General features: G+C 31.2%; 1 protein-coding gene across 5 annotated transcripts in view; it reads right to left on the bottom strand.

Annotated features, from left to right (window-relative positions):
- Nucleotides 1-21,974, bottom strand: part of LOC130452756 (alpha-catulin) — a 298,775-nt gene that overhangs the window by 11,580 nt on the left and 265,221 nt on the right. For 3 of the 5 annotated variants that reach the window (XM_056792178.1, XM_056792175.1, XM_056792179.1), the window contains 4 exons: nucleotides 17,615-17,773; nucleotides 14,679-14,855; nucleotides 9,705-9,911; nucleotides 6,046-6,245 (listed from right to left, as the gene is read on the bottom strand). In XM_056792178.1, coding sequence (XP_056648156.1) covers nucleotides 6,108-6,245; nucleotides 9,705-9,911; nucleotides 14,679-14,855; nucleotides 17,615-17,773 — 681 coding nt within the window. In that variant the 3' untranslated portion in view covers nucleotides 6,046-6,107. Of the gene's footprint in view, nucleotides 1-6,045; nucleotides 6,246-9,704; nucleotides 9,912-14,678; nucleotides 14,856-17,614; nucleotides 17,774-21,974 lie in introns of those variants that run through there. The other 2 variants (XM_056792176.1, XM_056792174.1) reach the window with 1 other exon arrangement.

The following is a 21,974-nucleotide window of genomic DNA, read 5'->3' on the forward strand; positions in this document are numbered from 1 at the left end:
ATTGGAATTGGCGTTTCTGTGGCTCGAATATCAAAAAGATTTGTACCATACGCTGTTATTGAAGTCGACATTGAAACAGACAAGTATTAAGATATTATTTATGTCACAGCATTAATTTTGATAAAGCTTTGATTAGATACACTTTGCTTATTTTCATGCATATACGTAAATACATATTCTCTTCATTTTGCACATGTAACTAAATTGAACAATTTATAGATATGTACTTCAAAATACTCGTTTCTTCACTACGCACATACATACTATGTTTATACTTATAAATAAACAAACTTATTTTTACAAAGTTGTTGTTTTAGATCTTCCTTCTCCTTATTATATATATATATATATATATAAAAGAAATAAATAAAGGAAAAATAAATAAAAATTTTGATTATCCGTACTTTTGATTACTCTTACCACCTCTTACAAAAGTAGTTCGGATAATCGACGTTCTACTGCCGCCATACTCAAAGTGTGTTCCGCAAGAATTAAGAACTCAGTCGCCACCCAGCACAGTAAAGTAATTTCATTCTAACTTGAAACAGTGCATTTTACGAGGAGAGTTTAACATCACGCCGCTCTTCAATAGAACTTTATGGCAAACCTATTGCAAGTTCTTTACTTACACCGATCCCTGTACAAAATACGAGAGTCAGAAGATTAAAAAAATATATCTCTACAGTAGCCCAAATATTTATTCAGGACGGCACGCGCCTAGATAAAAAGAATAGACTTAATACTTAAGTTTAAGGTGATTTATTTATGCTTTATGTCTCACCGATGAGATCCGCAAGCCGCTTTAGCCTTTGTCTTGATGAAAACCGACCGCCGATATCTACTTGTGAGCGCGCAGTCACTTTGATAAAAGCCGCCGCTGAGATTAGACGCTATAGTTGTAAACAAGCGACTTTCGGCTATTTAACTTCAAAACAAGTCGAGATTGTTTACACCGCATTTTTTGTATTTCTATTTTTATTTCGGCTTTTTATTTATCAAAGGCGCCGACTCGAGTATTTTTAAGAATGTTCGAGTTCGAGGCTAGGACTATAAAAGCGACGACCGCGCTTCGACACTTGAGTCAGTCGACGATTAGCATTCGGAGTGATAAGTATCTATTTGCTAGAAACGAAAAGTTTTTTTGTTCTACTGCTGTATTCTGATTGTATCAGTTTTGTACATATCTTCTTTGGACTAAACTCTTCTACTCAGTAACGATCGTGCGTTAATTTGACCCCACCACCCTGACAAGTAATTATTAATAAAGAAGACTGGAACGTTGGCTTAAAGGCGTTAAACGTGTTGCAACAACATCTTCTAACGAAGCCGAATGTTCAAAAGCAGTACGCGCGGAGTGTACAGCAATTATCGATGATAATGATGCAACGACGTCAAGTTCCACGGTTTCAAATGCGAAAAAAAGGAAGTATGATGAATTATATATCAGTTTCGGATTTGTTGATTCCAACGGCTCACCTCTCTGCATGTTATGTAGTAAACTGCTTCCTAATAGTTCTATGGCACCTGCCAAGTTGCGCCGACATTTAGAAACTGTACACCCCGAGTCTAAAGACAAGAATAGAGAATTTTTTGTACGTAAAAAAGAATAGTTATTGGAAAGTCAAAAAACTATGATGCAAGTAACCCAAACTATCAATGGTCACAAAGGCATCATATTTAGTTAGCTATCACAATGCACAAGAAGGTGAAGCGCACACTATCGCTGAGATTTTAATAAAACCATGTGTGTTAGACATAACAAAATGTATGCTCGATGAAAAATCTGCAAAGCATCTTTCTACTGTGTCACTATCAAACGATACTGTTTCACGTCGAATTCATGATCTGGCAAGCTACGTCAAACAAGAGCTAGTTATACGTCTACAAAAAACACGATTCGTCTTGCAAATGGATGAGTCTACTGATGTCGCTGGTCTGACTATCTTGCTGGTTATCGTGAGATATCCATATGAAAGTTCTTTTGAAGAAGACATGTTTATGTGTTCACCGTTGCCCATAAACACTACCGGAGAAGAAATGTTTACTAAAATAAATATATTTTTTGAAGAAAATAATCTCAGTTGGAACGATTGCATTGACATTTGTACAGATGGGGCCAAGGCGATGACGGGTAAAACAGCAGGAGTCGTGTCAGGAATACAAAAAAAAACACCTAATTGTGGTTCCAGTCATTGTCTCCTGCATAGACAAACACTAGCAATGAAGCAAATGCCGTCAAACCTAAAATTAGTAATGGATGAAGCGGTAAAAATTATTAATTTTATCAAATCACGACCACTACAATCCCGATTGTTCTCATTATTGTGTGAAGATTATGGTAGCAAACATAAAACACCGCTGCTCCATACAGAGGTGCGATGGCTGTCTCGGGGCAAAACTTTAACAAGGCTATTTGAACTTAAACCCGAGTTACAAATGTTTCTTTCAGATACTTCTTTTAATTTGAAAGACCGTTTGTATGATAAAACTTGGGTGTTCCGACTGTCTTTCATGGCGGATATCTTTCAAAAACTGAACGAATTAAATTTATCATTGCAAGGTAAACAGACAACAGTGTTCCAGGCCTGTAACAAAATAACTGCCTTCAAAAGAAAATTAGATTTTTGGATTATTTGCGTTAGTAAGAGAGAAATAGAAAGCTTTACGTTACTCAGTGAGTTTGTTAGCGATAACGACTCAGAAATGTTTCAAGATGATGTATTTGAAGAATTGGTCCAATTTTTTGAGGAGTATTTTCCCGAAGAACAGAATACAAAATTGAAACTGAATTCATGGATTCATAATCCTTTTTTACCCACCTTGCAAAAGCCCGAAAATATGTCAAATGAGATATATGGATCTCTTTTAGAAATGTCATCAGACACAAGTATGGAGTCATTGTTCAAAACGACATCTCTCAACGATTATTGGTGCAGAATCCGTGATGAATACCCATTGCTTACCAAAATGGCTCTGAATATTCTTTTTCCATTTCCAACAACATATTTGTGCGAAACAGGATTCTCAACCTATGCAGCCACGAAAACAAAATACCGGAATAGACTGGACGCCGAACCTGATATGAGACTTCAACTGTCTTCTATCAAACCTGATATCAACCAATTAATGAAAAATAAAAAACAGTTTCATACCTCCCATTAGTTATTTTTTTTAATATCTTCTATTTCTATTATTATACTTGTTATGTAAGTAAGTAATAAGGACTAAACCTTATGGAGTTAAAAATGCGCAGAATTTGTTCAAGAATTCGATTATTGTATATAAAGTGCCACTTAATTGGGCAACTTTTAAAGAATTCTACTTTTTCAATTTCTAATAATTTCCGAGTGTGACTCGGGTCTCTTTTGTTATAACTTTTTATACCTGAAGCTGTAATATAATCCGTTCCTGAGATATGGTCGACGGCCGTTCTTAGTTGACCACCCGGTAAAATAGCTTCTTGCATTTTATATTTCAGGCGCTTGTTACCATTTGGAAAGTAAAGAGAAGTACAATATGAACAAGCACTGTGTACCATGACAGATAGTGGTTTTTTAATAGATTTTTGAGCTTATTGTATTATTGCATGTACTATTATTCATTGCACATATGAAAACACGACTTGAATCTAATTCACAACTAAACGAACACAATACAAACTAGCACCACCAATAATTAACCTGATCATAATCGGCTCCGTTATTAATAGGATTTTGAAGTTCTGGATGGCCAATATTATGCTAATAAAAGACATTTTATAGTAAATTACTACAGATCTATCAATAGCCAGAAAAATCGTGTTATACTGTGTATATTATCAATGAATTGTATACATGTATAGTATTTAATGTACTATAGCACTTTGCAGGAAAGTAAACGATTGGATGCACAGTGTCATTTACACTCTAAAATTATTATCACTAATTATTTTCCAAGTATATTCAAATAATTTATATTTTGGAAATCGGAATTTAAATGTCTAATGAAATTAAACAAAAATAAAAAATATCAAAATACAGGAAGCTCAGAAAGTTCGTTTTGAATTTTCCTACAAAGACCTCTGAGTGACTCATTATCTCATTATCTTGATAATATTTTCCTGGAATATTTTAAGGAGTCTATTTATGTGGCGAGCTCATTCTCCAGAATTCAAAAGAATATATTAATTCTTCTGAAGGTATTTTTTTTATTTTTCTGCTACTGTAAGTACATAGAAGGAAGGTTAGATTGAAAAAAGTTTGGCTGTGACATTATCATGCAGAATACGAGAGGCCTCTAGGAAGTGATTAGATCTTGCATATATTGTGAAAGTTTTAGTAGGTTTTCTTTCTCATGTTCTTATTATTTCATCCTCTAAAACGGTCTAAGATGCACGCAATTATCTTTTTTTGCGTCAATACTATATAATATGATTTTTAATACATACTAACAAGCAGACCTTACAGAAATCCATGATAGTTTTTTCCAAAATGATTTATTTCGTAGAATTATATTAGCGCATATTTCTTCACATAGGCAGACCAATATTAAAATACAAATTTTCCAAAAAATTAATCTCAGCGACTTCAACAATAATAGGATTTTATTAGTAACTAGATTGAAACATACTGTACAGATTTTTTCTATTAAAATTCCTAAATCCATTGATAAAATTTCATAGTACCCAAATTTATGGTTTAGAAAATGATTATGATGGAAGCTTCAAGTCCAAATGAAGGCTCATATGATAAACTTTTATTCGAATTTCTCACGTCATTTTCTTTCTTCTAGTTCTCGATACTTTGGCATTGAGATCCTAAACACCTTGTATAATTATCAAATTTCAAAATATGGAAGCCATCTGGGATAAAGATATCATAATATCATCCTAAATATCCCATGTAGTCGGTAAATGGACGCATAATTTTTGATACAATTTATTGTAATTATTATAATGTAGGCTTATTCCGACATAATACACTCACTATTCTAAATCATTGAACTGGTAGTGAACAAGAAAAAGTGAATCTCAACTATAAAATATCTGCTTCTTTTCTTAAGTGCCCTATTCATTTACTGAATATTGGCAACCATTATACTAATTTAGATCGTTGACGGATCTGGGCCCCAAAGTTTGATGGTGTCTAGTTACTAGAATTTCTTTTTTCGAATGCCTTTCTATTTCCTCATCTTATCAGTTTAACACCTCCTTGGCCGTGTGTTCTTAACAAGGGAATCAAGGTGGTCCATGATATCGGTAAGATTTAATTTCTTATAACATTTTTGAGTAGTAGTATCCCACAAACGATCTTCTCTTACTAGTAAAATAATGATGCTTCTTGGTTGTCGAAGATTATCACTTACGATTTCCGTGAGTTGAAATATTATATACAAATCAATAAGTAGAATCATCTAAGTGAAATTTAGATAATTGTCGAATAAATATGTTTCGAAAAGTTTACTCTCCTTAAGTACTAGATGTATAATTTTCATCATTGGTGGGTAATTTTGTCTGATGGTGAAGTGTTATTGTGTTCTTTTGGAAAACGACCAAAATTTTAGCAAAAAGTAGTATATTTTAAAGGGCAATATATTTAGTCAGATATAATAATAGTAGCACAAATAATCAAAATTTTAGTGAGTTATAACAACATATAAAGGTAACATACAATATTACATTTTCACGACCCGAATGTAATGTCAGAAAATAATTGTAACAATTACTCAAGACTTGCGAAACCAAATATGATTTTTTATTCGATTGTATCATTCTCGGTTGTCGATTTGAGTTTCGAAAATTCTTTCATCGCTCACTTCCACCTACGTCTTGTCATAGGTCGTCGTGAGCGCTAGTCATGACATCATTAGTAACATTTTCGCCACTACCACAACGATTGTAGTCGTCATGTAGAATTCCTTAAAGATTATTTTACGCGCTGTGAAGTTAAGTGGCTAAAATCACACTTTTACATAAATGCAACTCTTCAAAAAGTGTAAAGTTTCTATTAGTTTTATTTTGGTATTCGAAGTTGGTTGAAAACAATGTGTTAAAAAGCATTACGTGATTTTAGAACAGTTAGTTTTCATATTATTATTTTTTTTACATTTACAATGTTTTTAACTATAATTTATGTGTTAAATTCTATACGACTACAAGAACAGGTCGTCGCTGCACTTATATTGGATTCTTGTTTCTTCAATTTCCTGCAGACAAGTACTTTCATCTGTGTACTGCCCAAAAACCGTACGCGGCTTATTTTCTTCACCTAATATTGACAGGGATAATGGTATAACTTTTTGAAATTATTTTATTATGATAGCATATTGAAAGTGTCATCACTTCTGCACGGTTGTTTCAGTTAAATATCACAGTATTTTGAAAAAATTAAAAAAATAAGGACTTTTCAATTTTGAATGCGACAAAGGACTATTATATTCTATCTTGAATTCCGACAGTACAATCGGGTTTCAAATATCTGTATTTCAGAAGATGTAAAAAAAATTCTAAATCAAAATCGCATCAAATCTTCATGTATTATGTTTTTCTGAGATTATTTAATTTTTATTCTGGTATCTCTATTAATGTTGAGCAATCATTATACGTACTCTTATTTGAATTTACCCCAATTCTTTAAAAAATTTCTACTTTTTGCCAAAACTAGAATCATAAGATAATTGGCAAATAGAATAGTTAGAGATAGAATTCACGAAAACTTGTTAGTGCCAACAAAATTAAAGATAAATAAATCACCAACGTGCTATCTTGGCGTTGTAGAGCTTTGAAATGTAACGATTCTACGAAGGACTTGTGAACTTAATTGGTCTGGTAATGGCCTACCATCTAATGTTGCACATGGTATTCTAACTCTTTGTGGCAACTCTATAGAGAACTAGATTGAGTAGAAACATTCCATCAGATGTCAGCAATGGTTAGATGGATTCAGATTAAACATAATATTAACAATTCTATAACACTCCTAACACCGCCAAAATTCTTGGTAAATTTTAAACTGAATTATTAATCATGGCTTTAATCTTTATTCATTACAACTTCACTACCCAACAAAAACAATTGCCCACAATTTTAAATACAAATGTTTGAAAGGTGGTTTATATAGATTTGGTGTGTTAAGTTAAGTTAAGTTAAGCAAAAATGCCTGGAAATAGAATTTCAGTGTCCAATAGAGCGAACATAGTGGCTCTGGATGATGACGACTTGCCGAATCTCGAATCGCAGATAGACTAGACGCGCTTAAGTTATCCGAATAGTCGGAATCGAACTATTTTAGAAGAATATAATATGGTCGATTCATTTCTAATATCACAATACGGCGGATACTTGATGTAGCCAATTTTCAATTTAGGATACATTAAGAGTATCCAGGTTACCTATATCCGCACAGGAACCCAGATAAGGGTGTTCAGAAGAGAATCTGCGCGATCAGAAATACTATCTCTTCTCAGAGAATTTGTTCCATATCAAGGAGTAATGTTTTGGGTAGGCATAATGCATCGTCATCGTACGCAGTTGATTCTCATCCCCGACATTTTCCCAGGGGATAGATATATTGGAAACATCAAATGAATTCTCCTATTACCCTCCAGGAACTCACACTTGCGACCCCAGAATCATGGACAAACATCCCGATAGATACCACTGACGTCCTTATTGTTTTCAAGTACAGGCGAGTTAACGCCTTACTACAGACTGGAGAAGGACACACCAAATATGGCTGCATTTTTGATTTCACTCTAAACTGGTTTCTTTCAGATTCCAAAACATTTTATTTTGCCAATTTGCATTGGATACATAACCAAATTAAATGTACTTTGACATAACATAATAGTGACTCTTTCTGACAAATATGAGAATTCCAAGAATTTTGACTTTATGTAATATAAAATATATTGCTTACCAATCCAGAATACTAATGAAAATAAATTTAATAATGATAATGAAGATGATGGTAACAATTATATGCAAACTTTAGATTTTTATTTAATTTTGTTTCTGTTTTTCACAGGAAAATACATTTAATGATTTACAATAAAGTGTTTGAAACAGTTTCTTCATTTTATACATCAAATTTTGAAGTGATGAAAGTTAACAGTTTTTGTATCTATTAGACACTATATTGAACTAACTATAACTAATATGAACAATTACATTAAAACTAAATACAGCTTTGGAATTTTTGGATTTTTTTAATGACAGTTATAGTAGTAGTCTTATATTGCAAGCAAACATTGGTTCATATTGTTTCATTTCAAACATGAGGACAGCTTTGATTAATCAAAAATTATTTCATAAAATTATCACTGACTGCATAACTAGAAAGGAAACATTCTTTAAGGAGTAGATAGAACGAAGACACAAATAAGAAGTTTTTCTATTATTGTTCGACAAAATCATTATTTTTATAGCATTTAAATGTGTTTCGGGGTTTACAATATATTTTTTCAAATTTAGAGTTTTTTTATTTACAAGACTTCTTTTTAGCTTCTGTATTCAATTCAGAATTATAGTGTAGAGTAGAATTAGAGAGAAATTTAGACATTGAATAACAGACATAGCAAAAAGAATGTTAGGTTATAAATTTGTTGTTCTTCTCTTCGTTAAAAATATTTTTCAATAGAAACACAACAGATATTAAATGAAATACATAGTAATAATCAAGGTCAAATGACAATATGAAATTTTGTGTAGACATTTGTTGATATACCAGCTTTAAAAACTATTTTTTACAAAAAAACCAAATTTGATAGATAGAAATGAGAAAGTACTGTATTTCAGAAAAAGTGCTAAACTATAGCTTTGTCCTGGCATTCAAAATCATTTGGTATGAATACATAATAATTAGATCTGGTCTTTCCATTTTGTGAGTAAACTCTATTCAGTTACAAGAGAAGCCTACTTCTGGAAATGATTTATAACTTTAGAATGAAATATTTCTGTATCACTGTGGATATGGTATCTTCATTCTAGATTTACAGATCTCAACATTTTTTGGACATCTGTTTATGAACTACTTGAAAAGCAAACCCAAAAATGTTAAGGATCTAAAAGCATGGATGAGAAATGAATGCACAAGTTGATTAAAATTTGGTATTTGGTAGTAAAATTTTACACATTCCAGGAAAATGGACATCAAAATGACATTGTTTCAATACAACAATATTATCGACGACATTATCTATATTTTTAAAATTGTATGTGAAAATTCGAATGAAAATACGAGCCTATTTGTTAAATATCTTTATTGTTATGGAAATTTTAAGTTTACATTCAAGTGAGAGTTCAGAATAGAATCAGCAGAAACCTATGAGAAATTTAATATTTCAAATTAATTTTTGTAAAACCAAAGATGTTTAGTGTACATTTTTCAGTTTATTTTAATTTGGTATTAATGAAATAATATGATTATTCAAACTATATAAATATAAAATTTTGACATTAAATATTGTAATGTATAACGAACATTTTGTTTTAAAATTACTGGGATTTATTCAGTCAAAGGTTTTGTACTCCATCATAAAATGATTATCATCATCATATTATACATTTGTCATCAAAAGAATTAAAATGGTTTTGGAGAAAAGTATTTTCAGGTACCATATGAATCCATCTAACCATGTGCCAACATTATATTGAAAAATAACTAATTGAAATAAAAACATTCCGTAAGAATTGTAGAAGAAAAATGAAGGAAATATGTAATACTTACTTTGGTTGCGCATTCGAAACATGTAGTTACAACTTTTGAAATAACATTCATAAGATTTTTAGTTTCCTGTATCACATTATCGACTTTTGTAAATGTAGCGGCTTTTCCTACGGTGTGATCCTTCACAGTGAACTGTAAACGCTGAACAAATGTTGGTACCTTGTCTAAATGGGCAAGAAGTTCTTTTTTATTAGCACCACAAGGAACCTACCGAATAAAAAATTAGCATTATTCAATCCGAATGTGGCAAATATTCTAATAGATTAATATTAGTTATATGTGTATTCAATAATAGCAGTTTTTCATCAAATGAATATGTGTTCAGATTGTTGTTCAGAAAAAATAATAATAAATCTTTTCATGAAGCAATTTGTGCATTAAGTGAATGAGAACAAGAATTATATACGTTTCATAATTGTCATATATTAATGGTAGGTTATAGCGAATAGAATTCCCTTTAAAAATGAGATTTGTAGTGTAGTGTAGTAATTTTCTGACCAGTTCCATGCATAAACAAAATAATGCGTTACTATAGAAACGAACAATAACTTATTAGAAGTGTCTGTGTAAAGTTTGACGTCAAAAAAGTAAACCAGAGTTGAGCAATAAATTTAATTAAAAAAAATTCACCGAAATTGTGAAAATCGAAAAATTGGAGTATCGAGCCATCATCAAGTACCTGTATTTAAAAGGGTTAAGAGGTAAGCAGATTTATGAAGATATGCTTAATACCCTTGGTGATCAATGTACTTCGTATGCGACCGTGAAAATTTGAACTGCAAACTTCAAAAGAGGTAAATTTTCCATTGAAGATGGTGACCGATCGGGAAGGCCAGTTTCTGTGTCAGTCCCCGAAAATATTGATGCAGTTCATGACATGATTTTATCAGACCGTCGAATTGGGCTAAAACGGATATCTGAAGCACTGAATATTTCATAGGAACACGTTCATCATATAGTTTACGTCAGTTTGGATATGAGAAATTGCTGCAAAATGGATCTCCAAATGTATGAAAGTTGACCAAAAGCGTACAAGGGTAGAAGCGCCGCCGTTCGATCTGTGCTCGATTTGAAAACGATGTAGACTTCTTAAACCGAATTGTTACTATGAATGAGACTTGGGTACATTTCTACAATCCAGAAACAAAGCAGCATTCGATGGAATAGCGACACTCTGGTTCTCCAAGACCTAAGAAATTTCGCATTCCGAAATCTGCTGGAAAAGTTCTTGCTTCAGTTTTTTAGGATTGCCATGGAGTAATCATGATTGATTTTTTGGATAAGGGAAGAACAATAACTGGAGACTACTATTCAACATTATTGACCACTCTACGGGAAAAAATTGAAGAAAAAAGACGCGGAAAGTTGTCCAAAGGTGTTTTGTTTTTGCAGGACAACGCCCGTGCACACAAATCTCTTGTTGCCATGCAAAAAATTCGTAATTTAGGGTTTGAATTACTAGAACACCCCCCTTATTCACCAGATTTGGCTCCGTCCGACTATCATCTCTTTCCTCAACTGAAAAAAAGTTTAAAAAGTCGTAAATTTTCTTCCAACAAGGAGTTAATAAAAGCTGTGGAGGTCTGGTTTGCCGAGCAAGAAGAAACATTTTTTTTGAAAGGTCTAGAGACGTTGCAGGTTCACTGTAATAAATATATCGAATTAAGAGGAGAATATGTTGAGTAATAAAACATATTGAAATTTTGTTTGGTTCTATAGTAAGCTAAGAATTTATAAGTATATCCTCGTATATAAACTCATTTTTGAGAACCATGTAATGTAGATCACAACCATATTGTCATGGGCCTAGGAAAACAATTATAAGTTCAAGTAAAGTACAAGGATTATTTTTTGAGTAAGAGCCATCTTGTAATCGAGTAGGAGAAAATTCAGTTTTGTAAATTGTATCACAAAAACAGTTTTTCACTTTACATCATTACATTGGTTAAGTACTGGTATTATCACTCAACATCCACCGCCGCCGTTAAACCACTTAGTAACAGTTTCATTCAATTTGTCTTCATTTTCTAAAAGCTGCTTACGAATAGATACGTTCAGTTTTGGTATCACTTGAAATTTGGATGATATTTAGTACTGTACGCAAATTTACTCATTCACTTTTCGTGTCAAGTTTTTATTCAAAACACTAGACCATATTTACCATGAACGTTACAGGATTTACACGCATTTCCATTATTCAATACACCTTAACGATAAATTTGAACAATCTTTAACAAGGTATAAATTTGAAAAGTAATGACGGCGTAGTGAGAGACTAGCAAAAGTGGTTGATCTTAAATTGAATTAGATGCGCAGAAACGATGTATAGTCACCCTGCGCAAACGGTTCTGAATATGGATTAATTATGCATTAATGACATTTAGAATATCTAATTACCGGCAGGTTTTGAGAAAGTTTCGTTTTTGCGATAACTAGTCTTTCAGAATTAAGGAAAAATTAATGAAATAAAAAATTTTGATTTTTAATATGCTCAGGCTGTATGCGACTAAACCTCAAAATTTCTATTCACAAAAAAATAGATTTCAATCAGAATAACACAAAATGTAAATGAAGAAAAATAATTGTTATAGATGTAGATACTTGCCAAAGAAACACATACTGTCAAAATATTGTTTAATATAAAAAAATGTTTCCATTACATCTATGAAAAAGAACAATGGAGTTGATATCTGTAGAAATTTAGATTGAGGAAAAATATAAATAAAAATTGTGTCTACAGATTATGTGCTCATAAAATTCTCAAGAGAAAATTTTTAGGTTAGGTTAGTATGGACAACCTCACTCTCTAAGTCCAATTTCATATAAACAAAGTATAGGGCTTCTGGGTTATTTTTAGGAATTAACCAAAAGAAACTGTACCATTGTATAAGCAATGGGTATTGACGGGCATAAGTTGTTACAACGCATCTTAAAATTCCCGAGGTGGAGGGCTTAGTTAGGATAGTCGACCTATAAATAATACGTGAATATTGCGTCGCAAATAGTTGGTTGATCGATAAATTCGCTGACTATATTTCAATAACGGTAAATTTTGAATTGTACCTAGAAAATAAATAATCTATTCTGTGTGCCAATTTCTTCGCAAACGTTTTTGTTTAGATACTGGACAAATGTAAATTTATTACTGTTTGTAACTAAAATATTGGAATCATGCCATACAAAAAGATGACTGCACAACGGACTGGATTGTTTTCCTGCCAAGAAATAACAGTTTTAAGAAAAACAATGATGCGGTGGTTATGCCTCGATAAAGAGCATTCATGTATTAGTTATATGTAAATTTCTTTAATTTCTTATATATATATATATATATATATATATATATATATATATATATATATATATATATATATATTCATGTTTCTAAATCGTCTTGATCTTAGATCTCTTCCGTTATAAAATTTTTTTTTATTTTTGAAAGACAGGCAGCTTATCAAAATGCGATGGTACAGTACAACTCTGAAGGTCATAAAAAGCCAATATGAACAAAGGTGAACTGACGCGAGGACAAAGTAGATAGAAACCAAAATTACGTTCATAATATAGTTAAACATTCAAAAGTTAATTTAGAAATTTATGTATACAAACAATCTGTGTGATTGAAAAAACGAGAATTGTTTACTACTAGTCAGATAATAAAAGACAATGGCCATGAAAGAAAATATGTATAGATAGTTGATAATCATATAAAATAGTTGTATAGTGTATGTGTATTGTGTAGTGGTAAATAGAATTGTATATAATCGAGATATAAATGAATATGGTTAGGTTATCCAAGTAATGTATAAAGTTAATAGTTGCATTTAATATGTTTATATGTATTTAACTTGGCCGATATTTAGTGTGTAATTATATACCAGGTGTCTTTATTTACATTACTCTCCGGAGTCGACATAAGATATAAGCGTTATCGTTCAACGTAACAATACACCACAACAGTCGATGGAGTGAGTTGTGATTTTTTTGCAATTTGTTTAATTTAGCATCATGGAATGGAAAGAATTCTTATTTTAGTGATAGTCGCTCGTTCATCCACACTGAATTTGTAATCTACGCTCATTAAAATATTAATCCCCCTATATTTCTACTAAAACTAAGGAGACAGTTTTGTGATTACATTTTCTACTCCTTTTTACTTGATCATCAATAATTCAAATTTTATCCTTATAAATTACTTATAGTAAAGAGGTTTTATTTATGTGAGTTTGTTTCTTGAAAAATTAATGTAAGATTTGTTTAATACACTGTCCACATACCACTTCAGTAACATTCAAACTAATACCTCAGATGAAGCGTGTTACACAGTTTAAATGTTGATGAAGTGGTAGAAAAAGGTGTAGTATATCGCTATTTGATTCGGAAATTCCAATTTAACTCGATGCAATGTTTGTCAACGTTCTCACTTCGTTCAGGAATAAAACCCACTTCAATCCTGGATCGCCTTAAAAACATTTGTCCAACAGATATACCTGTACATTTGCTGTATGTAGTGTAACTAAACTTAGAGGTAGTTTAATGTAGCGTAATGACAATAACGGACACCATATGCATGATACCATATTTAACTTTGCGTGAATATAGTTAAATCACATTCTTGTGTAAGCCTAGAATGCACAGAAAAATTCTCAGAATCGGGTTCCTCAGAAAATATTTCACTATAAGAATTCAGATGATCGGCGAGAAGAATAAGACCGAAAAACGATAGCTTGAATCATTATTAGTAGACATGTGTGAGCATTTAAAATTATTTAGGCATTTATGTATAGTTAATAGCGAAATGTGTAAATTGGAGGTAAGAAAATATACGGTGTGTTTAAATATATTCCATTAATCAGGATAATAAAAAAAAACATCTATCCTAGTGTCTTTTTTATTTCCAAAATTAATAACCCAGCTGGTAATGGTTTTTTGATTTTATAACTTAAGCATAATTATATTGAAAAATACACTCACCTGATAGCTGAATTGTCTTATGACCTTGTAGAGTCTGTTAGCTTCTTCTGCAAAATATTCTGCTTGCGTGAACAAATCTTGAGTTGTTTTCAGATCTCCTTCACCCTTTGTGAATTGGTACATAGAAAACGCCATAGCAGACATGTTTTTTGCCCTCTTCACAATATCATTGTTCTCCTAAAGATGGTATTTGTTACTATTCATTCGTGTTTTGATTAATCTATCAATATAATTTCGATATACTATGATTTTTAAGTGTGGAATGCTTCAATTACCTTGAAACGGTTTGCACATCTTTTTTTAAATTTTATGTTCTAATGTGGCCGATATTATAGTGGTATTTATGTTATTATTATATCTCTTGTTTTGTCTGGAAAATTACACTAAAAACATTGCTTTTTGAACTTACATTTTGACTTAACATATTAATTTTTAATTACCATCAGAATAATTTATAGGTTTAATTGTTTAATACCAAATTTTGATGATCTTAGTGCCGTCGATGGTTAAGCCAGGTTTGACTTCTGCAAATGATTAGAAGTGTTTGGTGACGAGCTCGTTTTTACTGTGATTTAGAAATAGCTGATGATTGTTCTCGTTATGAACCAGTGGTACTGCTGGTTCAGCTGTGTAGTTAATTTCAGGAACTACTACTCTGTTTCTTGTTATGTCTGCTTGCGTCTTGTGAAGATGAATAAAGTTTCTATCTAGGATGGATTCGGTCTTGATTAGTTTGAATGATTACACATCTTGGTAGACCTTTATGCTTTTCTATCACTCTTGCCTTGTCCCATTAGAAATGACCAACTTTTTCAAAATTCTCTGGTCTTGTATTAGGTAATAGAGAGTCTCACTGTAGCTCTATTTTGTTCTTTGGTGTCTTCATTGCCTGTATAGCTTCTACTTTTTCAGGGCCTGCTTCTAGTCCTTCTGCTGATACAATGTGCCTTAAGAAATTTATTCCTTCCGATTCCAAAATTCCTTTATTTTTATTAGATTTGGAGCCTGATTTCATTGGTATTTCTACGACTTAACTAACGTTTTTTGAAGTTCTTCTCTACATTTTGCATATATAAAAATGTCATCGATTGATACTGTCTTTTTTTTTAAACTTACTGAGCAAATTTGTTATAATTTCGTGGAATATTTCAGGTGCTGATGATATTCCAAACGGTCTTTTAAAAGAATATCTTCTTATTGCGGCACATATTGGCAAAGTTACCATTTCTATTGCGTTTTTTTTTAATGCTGGATATTCCCTGCATTTATGTTCTGTATCACATCTCTTGCAGTCAAAATATTCATTTTGTTATTTTTTGATACCTTTATTTCTCACTACTAATACTTTTCGAGCTTCGAACTCGTCTAGTCGTTTAGAAGTTTGTTCACAAGTATTACAGATTGGTAAGCTTTGGTCAAGTCTAGTTTATCTTCTGTTAACAATTTCTCTCTTACTTGATTCGATTGGATGCAAAACATTATATTGTCTTTTAGCATTTCTTCGAGTGAATTGTCAAATTTGCATTTGCTCGTCGGAGTTTTGATTCTAGTTGAAAATTCATTGAATTGTTCACCTTCGTTTTGTACAATTTTGAAAAATATGTATCTTACAAACGATGTATTCGTTTTGGGAACGAAGTACTCTTTAAATTTATCTTTAATGATTTTTGTCTGCCTCGCAAACGTTAACACTGTTATATATTTCGATTGCTTCTGAGCCTATCACTGCCATAAATGTTGCTGTATGGACTTCAGCTGGTTTTTTATCTAAATGAACAGCGATTGCATACCATTAAAACTTTTAACCACTTTTTCCAGCACTTTGATTTGTCCAAGTCAATTTGTAGCTTATATGGCGGTTTTGTTCCAGATACTGTGTCATTCTTAGCCATTTTACAAAGTATTTTCTTCTATTTTATACGTTTTTCTATAATTCTAATACCATGTAATGTTGTAGTTATTGTTTTAGCTCAATAATTTTGAAGAAAATTATTTAGCGGTTGACGTAATATACGGGAACTTTATTTTTTATTGATGTTTCAATTGATGTACAAGTTTTACATTAGGGGTCTATAGTTTACAGTTCCGGCAATGTTTAAATAATGCATTGATTGCTTCAATTGATCAAATTAGTATGAACTTCAATAACTTGTATCCTAATAGAAAAGTAATAAAAGAACTACTGTCATATAGTGAAAACTTTTAAAGACTATTTATTCTATCATGACAGACTTTACAGAAAACCTATATATATATATAGCTAAAGATAAGACAGATGGTGTACATTTGAGTAGTGGAAAATTCGGGAGTGTTAGAGAACATAAAGTTGGGCAGTTACGGCAAACACTTTCAATTAGAGCAATTTTCGATTACAATACAAATTATTTTTGATGATTTCTACGCACATAATCATATTTTATTATAATTAAAAACTTATTTTCTTCTTAGACAAATGATTATTGATTACATGTCAAAATCAACAGTTTTTTGGAACGTCGAAGTTGTTGCACTTATGCTACATCTGTGTATTATTCTAATTTTTGCTAATATATTGCAAATTTGGTAACCACTCCGCAATTATAGTAATTAAGTGTAACAAAAATCAAAAGAGAACTTTTGCAGTATTTCTCAATGATTTTATCCATTTGAAATAACAATCCATACTATCGGCCATATTAAATAACCCTTACAAGCAAAGTTCATAGAATAATAAATTATAGAATTTGCTATTTGTTAGGTTCACTTACTGAAGTAGTCAAAGCTAATGAATTTGTAAAATATATATTGAATTTCAATCTACATGAAATTATGTTAAAACAATGGCAATGTTAAAAATCATATTTCAATTAAGCGTGTTTTCAGAAAACAAGTGCAATAAATGATATAATTGTGTGTGAAAATTACCAGCATATTTAAAATTATTCATAAAACATTACCTCTAGCTGAGCGTTACTGTTATTTTCTTGCCACTTGTCAGTTTCAGCATCCATTTCTGTGGTAGCTAGTTTCATTTCCAGACCGGTTTTTGCTATTTTTTCTTGTTCCGCTACATCCAATCTCACAGCTTTTAGAGGTTTTGAGGTAGTACCATGTTTCTGGAAAATGAAGTGATTATTAGCAAAATATTCAGTAATACGAGTAATTGCTATTAATGTAAAACGAATGGATTTATAGTTTTCTAGCTACTTCAAATACTCGTCAGAATTATGACTTCTTACCAATTGCTGAAAGCAAAAGCAAAAAAATTACGGAAATGAAGAAAATTCATTAAAATTCATAAAAAATTTTAACAGGAATAAAATTTTCCAGATTATTTCGATTGAACCATATTTTTTAAATATTTTTCAATTTGCTTCAAGTACTTGCTTACGAGGCGATGATAGTAAATATGAGCAAAAGGTTCTTTTCAGCGTTAAACTACAATTATAAATAATAGAGGTACAATTCAAGGAATTAGAACTGTTTTTAATAAATTTCCTCCTCCTTGAGGATCTTCTTTTAAATTCGAAAATATTTATACTTACTTATATTTATACGAACTATGAGCAGAAAACCAAATTATTTTTTTAAAGTGTTTTATTAATTATAAATTTTTCCGTATCAAATAAGGTAATAGTATGACAAATTAACACAGATTTTAATTTGTAGATTAGATTAATAATAAAAGTATATTGAACAAAAACAACCCTTAATCTTTCGAATATTTTGTTTAACCTTCATAACAAAGTATGTTTTTCCAACTTAACTATATACAAACTCTACTACCGAAAAATTAAATTTTCGGAACTGAAAAATAGCAGTCTGCCTTTCTAGTGTTGATATGGGACATAATTGTGTAACCAATAAGTTTAAATTGGGTGCTCCGGCAAACAAAAGATCTTGAAAGATTTTGAGAGAAATCAATTCAACGATACCAATTCAGAATTCAAAGATTGCTTCTGAATAATTGTGAAAAAATGTGAATTTTAGTAATTTCTAAAGTTTTTGTATTGTAATGTCTTTCTTATTTATATTTGTACAATTTCTATTCGGGTGGTTAATTGTTAAGCACTGTCTGATACGTTTTTAATTTATTTAAATACTATACTCTACAATTAACTAACTTAAATAATTTAAATTCTTCGATTATTTGGATAATTAGATCTGTTCACTACGACTATTTATTATAAATTGAAATCAACTGCGCCTTATATATCCCAAGATCTAGAAAAATAAATAAACAAAACAAATAAATAAATAGACCTTCCTAGAAATTATTCAAAAGAAACAATGTAAATAAACTGCTTGCTATAAAAAGTTATATAAAAATAAAGATCATACGAATTTCGGGTATTTCATCACAAGTCAGTCAAAGACGTCGCGCGCCTTCGTCAAGTTTTGAAATTTCAATACATCTAAGCAGGACCGGATTAGGGCGGAGACACGTTTGTTTGGCACTTTGTTTAATATGAGTTTAAGTATTTTATGAAAAAAAAATAGTGATATAGTGATTCTTAATACTTTGTGAACCTAGATGCAATATTCATACAGCTATAAGCATTATTAAAAAGAGGTTTTCCGATTTAGGGATTTATGTAAGGAAACTGGAAAATCACACCGATTTATTTCAATACCAACCAAACCGGTGATGTAATATACCTGTTGATATGAAATTTTGGAAATATCGAAATGAATTCGCAATATTGGAAATAAATAGTTCAATAAAACGTTGCTCGTCCGCAACTTTTCGGATTATAAATACGGCATTTGGATGAAGAAATTCGTGGTATATAGAAACGGTTTATTAATAAAATGTTCCACTGCAAATGAATATAAATTTCCCATCGCCAGTTGTAAATTCACTACTAGCTAAAAAATAAAGTCTTCATCAAAGAATATGTTTTGAATTTCGTATTGCAAATAGAATTTAGTGTTCGGAATTGCGTAGACTCACAGTAAATATCCTCTTTCGAAACCATGTCACATAAGTAGTGCAGTTTATTAAAAAATGATCTAGGTGTGAAAAATTAACTTCCCTCTAACCTGCCTCCATCTCAACTCCATGTGAATTATTGTATTAAATAAATCAAATCGTACCATTCATGAATAATTGTTTGTACATCTATAACACACTGTCCAATTAACACACCAATTCCTGTAAATCCATTTACAAAGTGAAATGATTAATTATCCGTAGGCAATTCAGTTTGTCCAGATGATCGGTAGTAATGTCCATTGACCGAAGTCATAATTTGTTGGTTTTATAATAGGAATAAAATGTTAGAAAACACTTAAGCTTAGAAAAATTTTAGTTGAAACAGGATTTTGGAACTTTTCACAAATTGAAAGTAATTGAAAGAAGTGAGAATTTGTTATAATATGAAAAGTAACATTTTATTTTGTGCGTGGAAAAGTTCGCCAGAAGAGCAAATGGAGTAGAATTATTTCACAAAACTTCAATCTTAACACAAATATCATACGAAATTTCTGATATAACTGTCCTATTTTGATAATAATAAGAGAGAGAGAGAGAAATGCTTTATTGTCCAAAAATTGTTACAATTTGTAGAAAAAATCTTGGAAAAACTAAAAAAAACATAAAATAACTTAATAATTATACCAACACAATAAAATTTCAACATACAGAAGAAAACCACAATGAACAACAAAATTATATGTAATAGGTAATAATTAGTATATAAGTCCATAGCAAAATTAAACCAGTATGAAGTATGCCCGGAATTAAATATTATTATTAGAATAGAAGTCGTTTACAGAGTAGAAGGTACTTTCTAGTATATATGCCTTCAAATTATAGCGGAATACCGGAAAAGATGATACCGATTTGATTTCTATTGACAAGTGATTCTGCATTTTTTTTATTGTAAAATATTGAGCCCTTGACTAATTCTGAACGTGGAGTAGGTAAGTAAAGGTCGTGCTCTTCGTTCCTAAATGGATAGCCGTGCAACGACCTCTGAAATTGGAGAAGCGTTCTTACGATTAGGCAAACGGATTCAAAAATGAATAATAAAGGAAGAGTTGAAATTTTTGATATTTTAAAGAAATACCTGCAGTGAGCCCTGTTGTTTAGTCCGAGTAAATATCTAGCAGATCTATTTTGTAGTTTGAAGATTCGCTCACACTGAGTCGCATGTCCCCCAGAAGGGAAGGGCATATCGGAGATGGGACTCAATAAGGGCATAATAAACTGTTAATGAGGTGGCAAGTTCAGTTCTTTGGAAACTAATCTCAGCGCAAAACAGGAGGAACTTCAAATTCCATCAAAATATGATTTTGACGTCTTTTAACAGTTAAATGTTTTATTGGCGTTATAAAAACAACTAGTATCGCATTATTATATTATATTATTGTTAAAAGTTCATGCTGGTGTTGAATATTCTCGAATATAACGACGAAAAGTAATAATAAACCGTGTATTCAAGAAGATGAGTCAAAACAGCTACATTTGAAATATTACCAAAAAAAAAGGCACAGCAGTATTGTATTGCATATTCTAATTTCCACCTTATCGGCATATCTAGAAGATGAATCTAGAGTAAAGAACCCGTCAGCTTTGTGCAGTAAGATCTCCTTAAATAAAATCGAGTCCACTAGTTATAAATGGGGTGGTCGGTTAATGTAAGAGAATATTTTAAGGTACTAGATTCTTAATAAGTAAGTTAATCTTGACGTTTTAACAAGTTCTGAAGTTTGTAAATTAGGGTTCAAACAAAAATATGTGCCATTATTTTCCAAATTCCTAGGAATAAAACAGAAATAAGTTCTTCTTTTCACATTACCTATTGGAAAATATATTGGCACATAAACCGCATTACGCCAAACCTAGTTGGTCTTCATACGTTTGAGAAAATGTTCTCCTCAAGTTTTTTAAGTTAATACAATAATTACAGTACAATAATTTAGAAGGCCATTCCAAAAATGGCAAACTGCAGCCATGTATCTATCCATTTCTAATACTGATGAAATTAGCAACTCAAAGTCTACTTACTCACAAGGTATTACTATAAACAATTGTTCGAATTGTACTAATCATTTTAATGTTCATAAATCATAATACAGAATACTTGAGATAAAATTTCATACAGTTTATAATAAAACTTGTGAGTTCCATTGAAAATTCAATGTTTACTGCTAGTTGGTTCGTTAGTTGATACGTTTAGTAGACATAACTTAGTAAATTTCATTTTTTAACGTTTAACATTTATTGAAAATGTCTCTTTTTACAATTATATGAAAATGTCGTATAAGAACTAAATCCAAATTATCAAGGATATCTTTGAATGCGCAACAAAA

Source organism: Diorhabda sublineata, chromosome 2 (assembly GCF_026230105.1).
Source record: "Diorhabda sublineata isolate icDioSubl1.1 chromosome 2, icDioSubl1.1, whole genome shotgun sequence".
NCBI lineage: Eukaryota > Metazoa > Arthropoda > Insecta > Coleoptera > Chrysomelidae > Diorhabda > Diorhabda sublineata.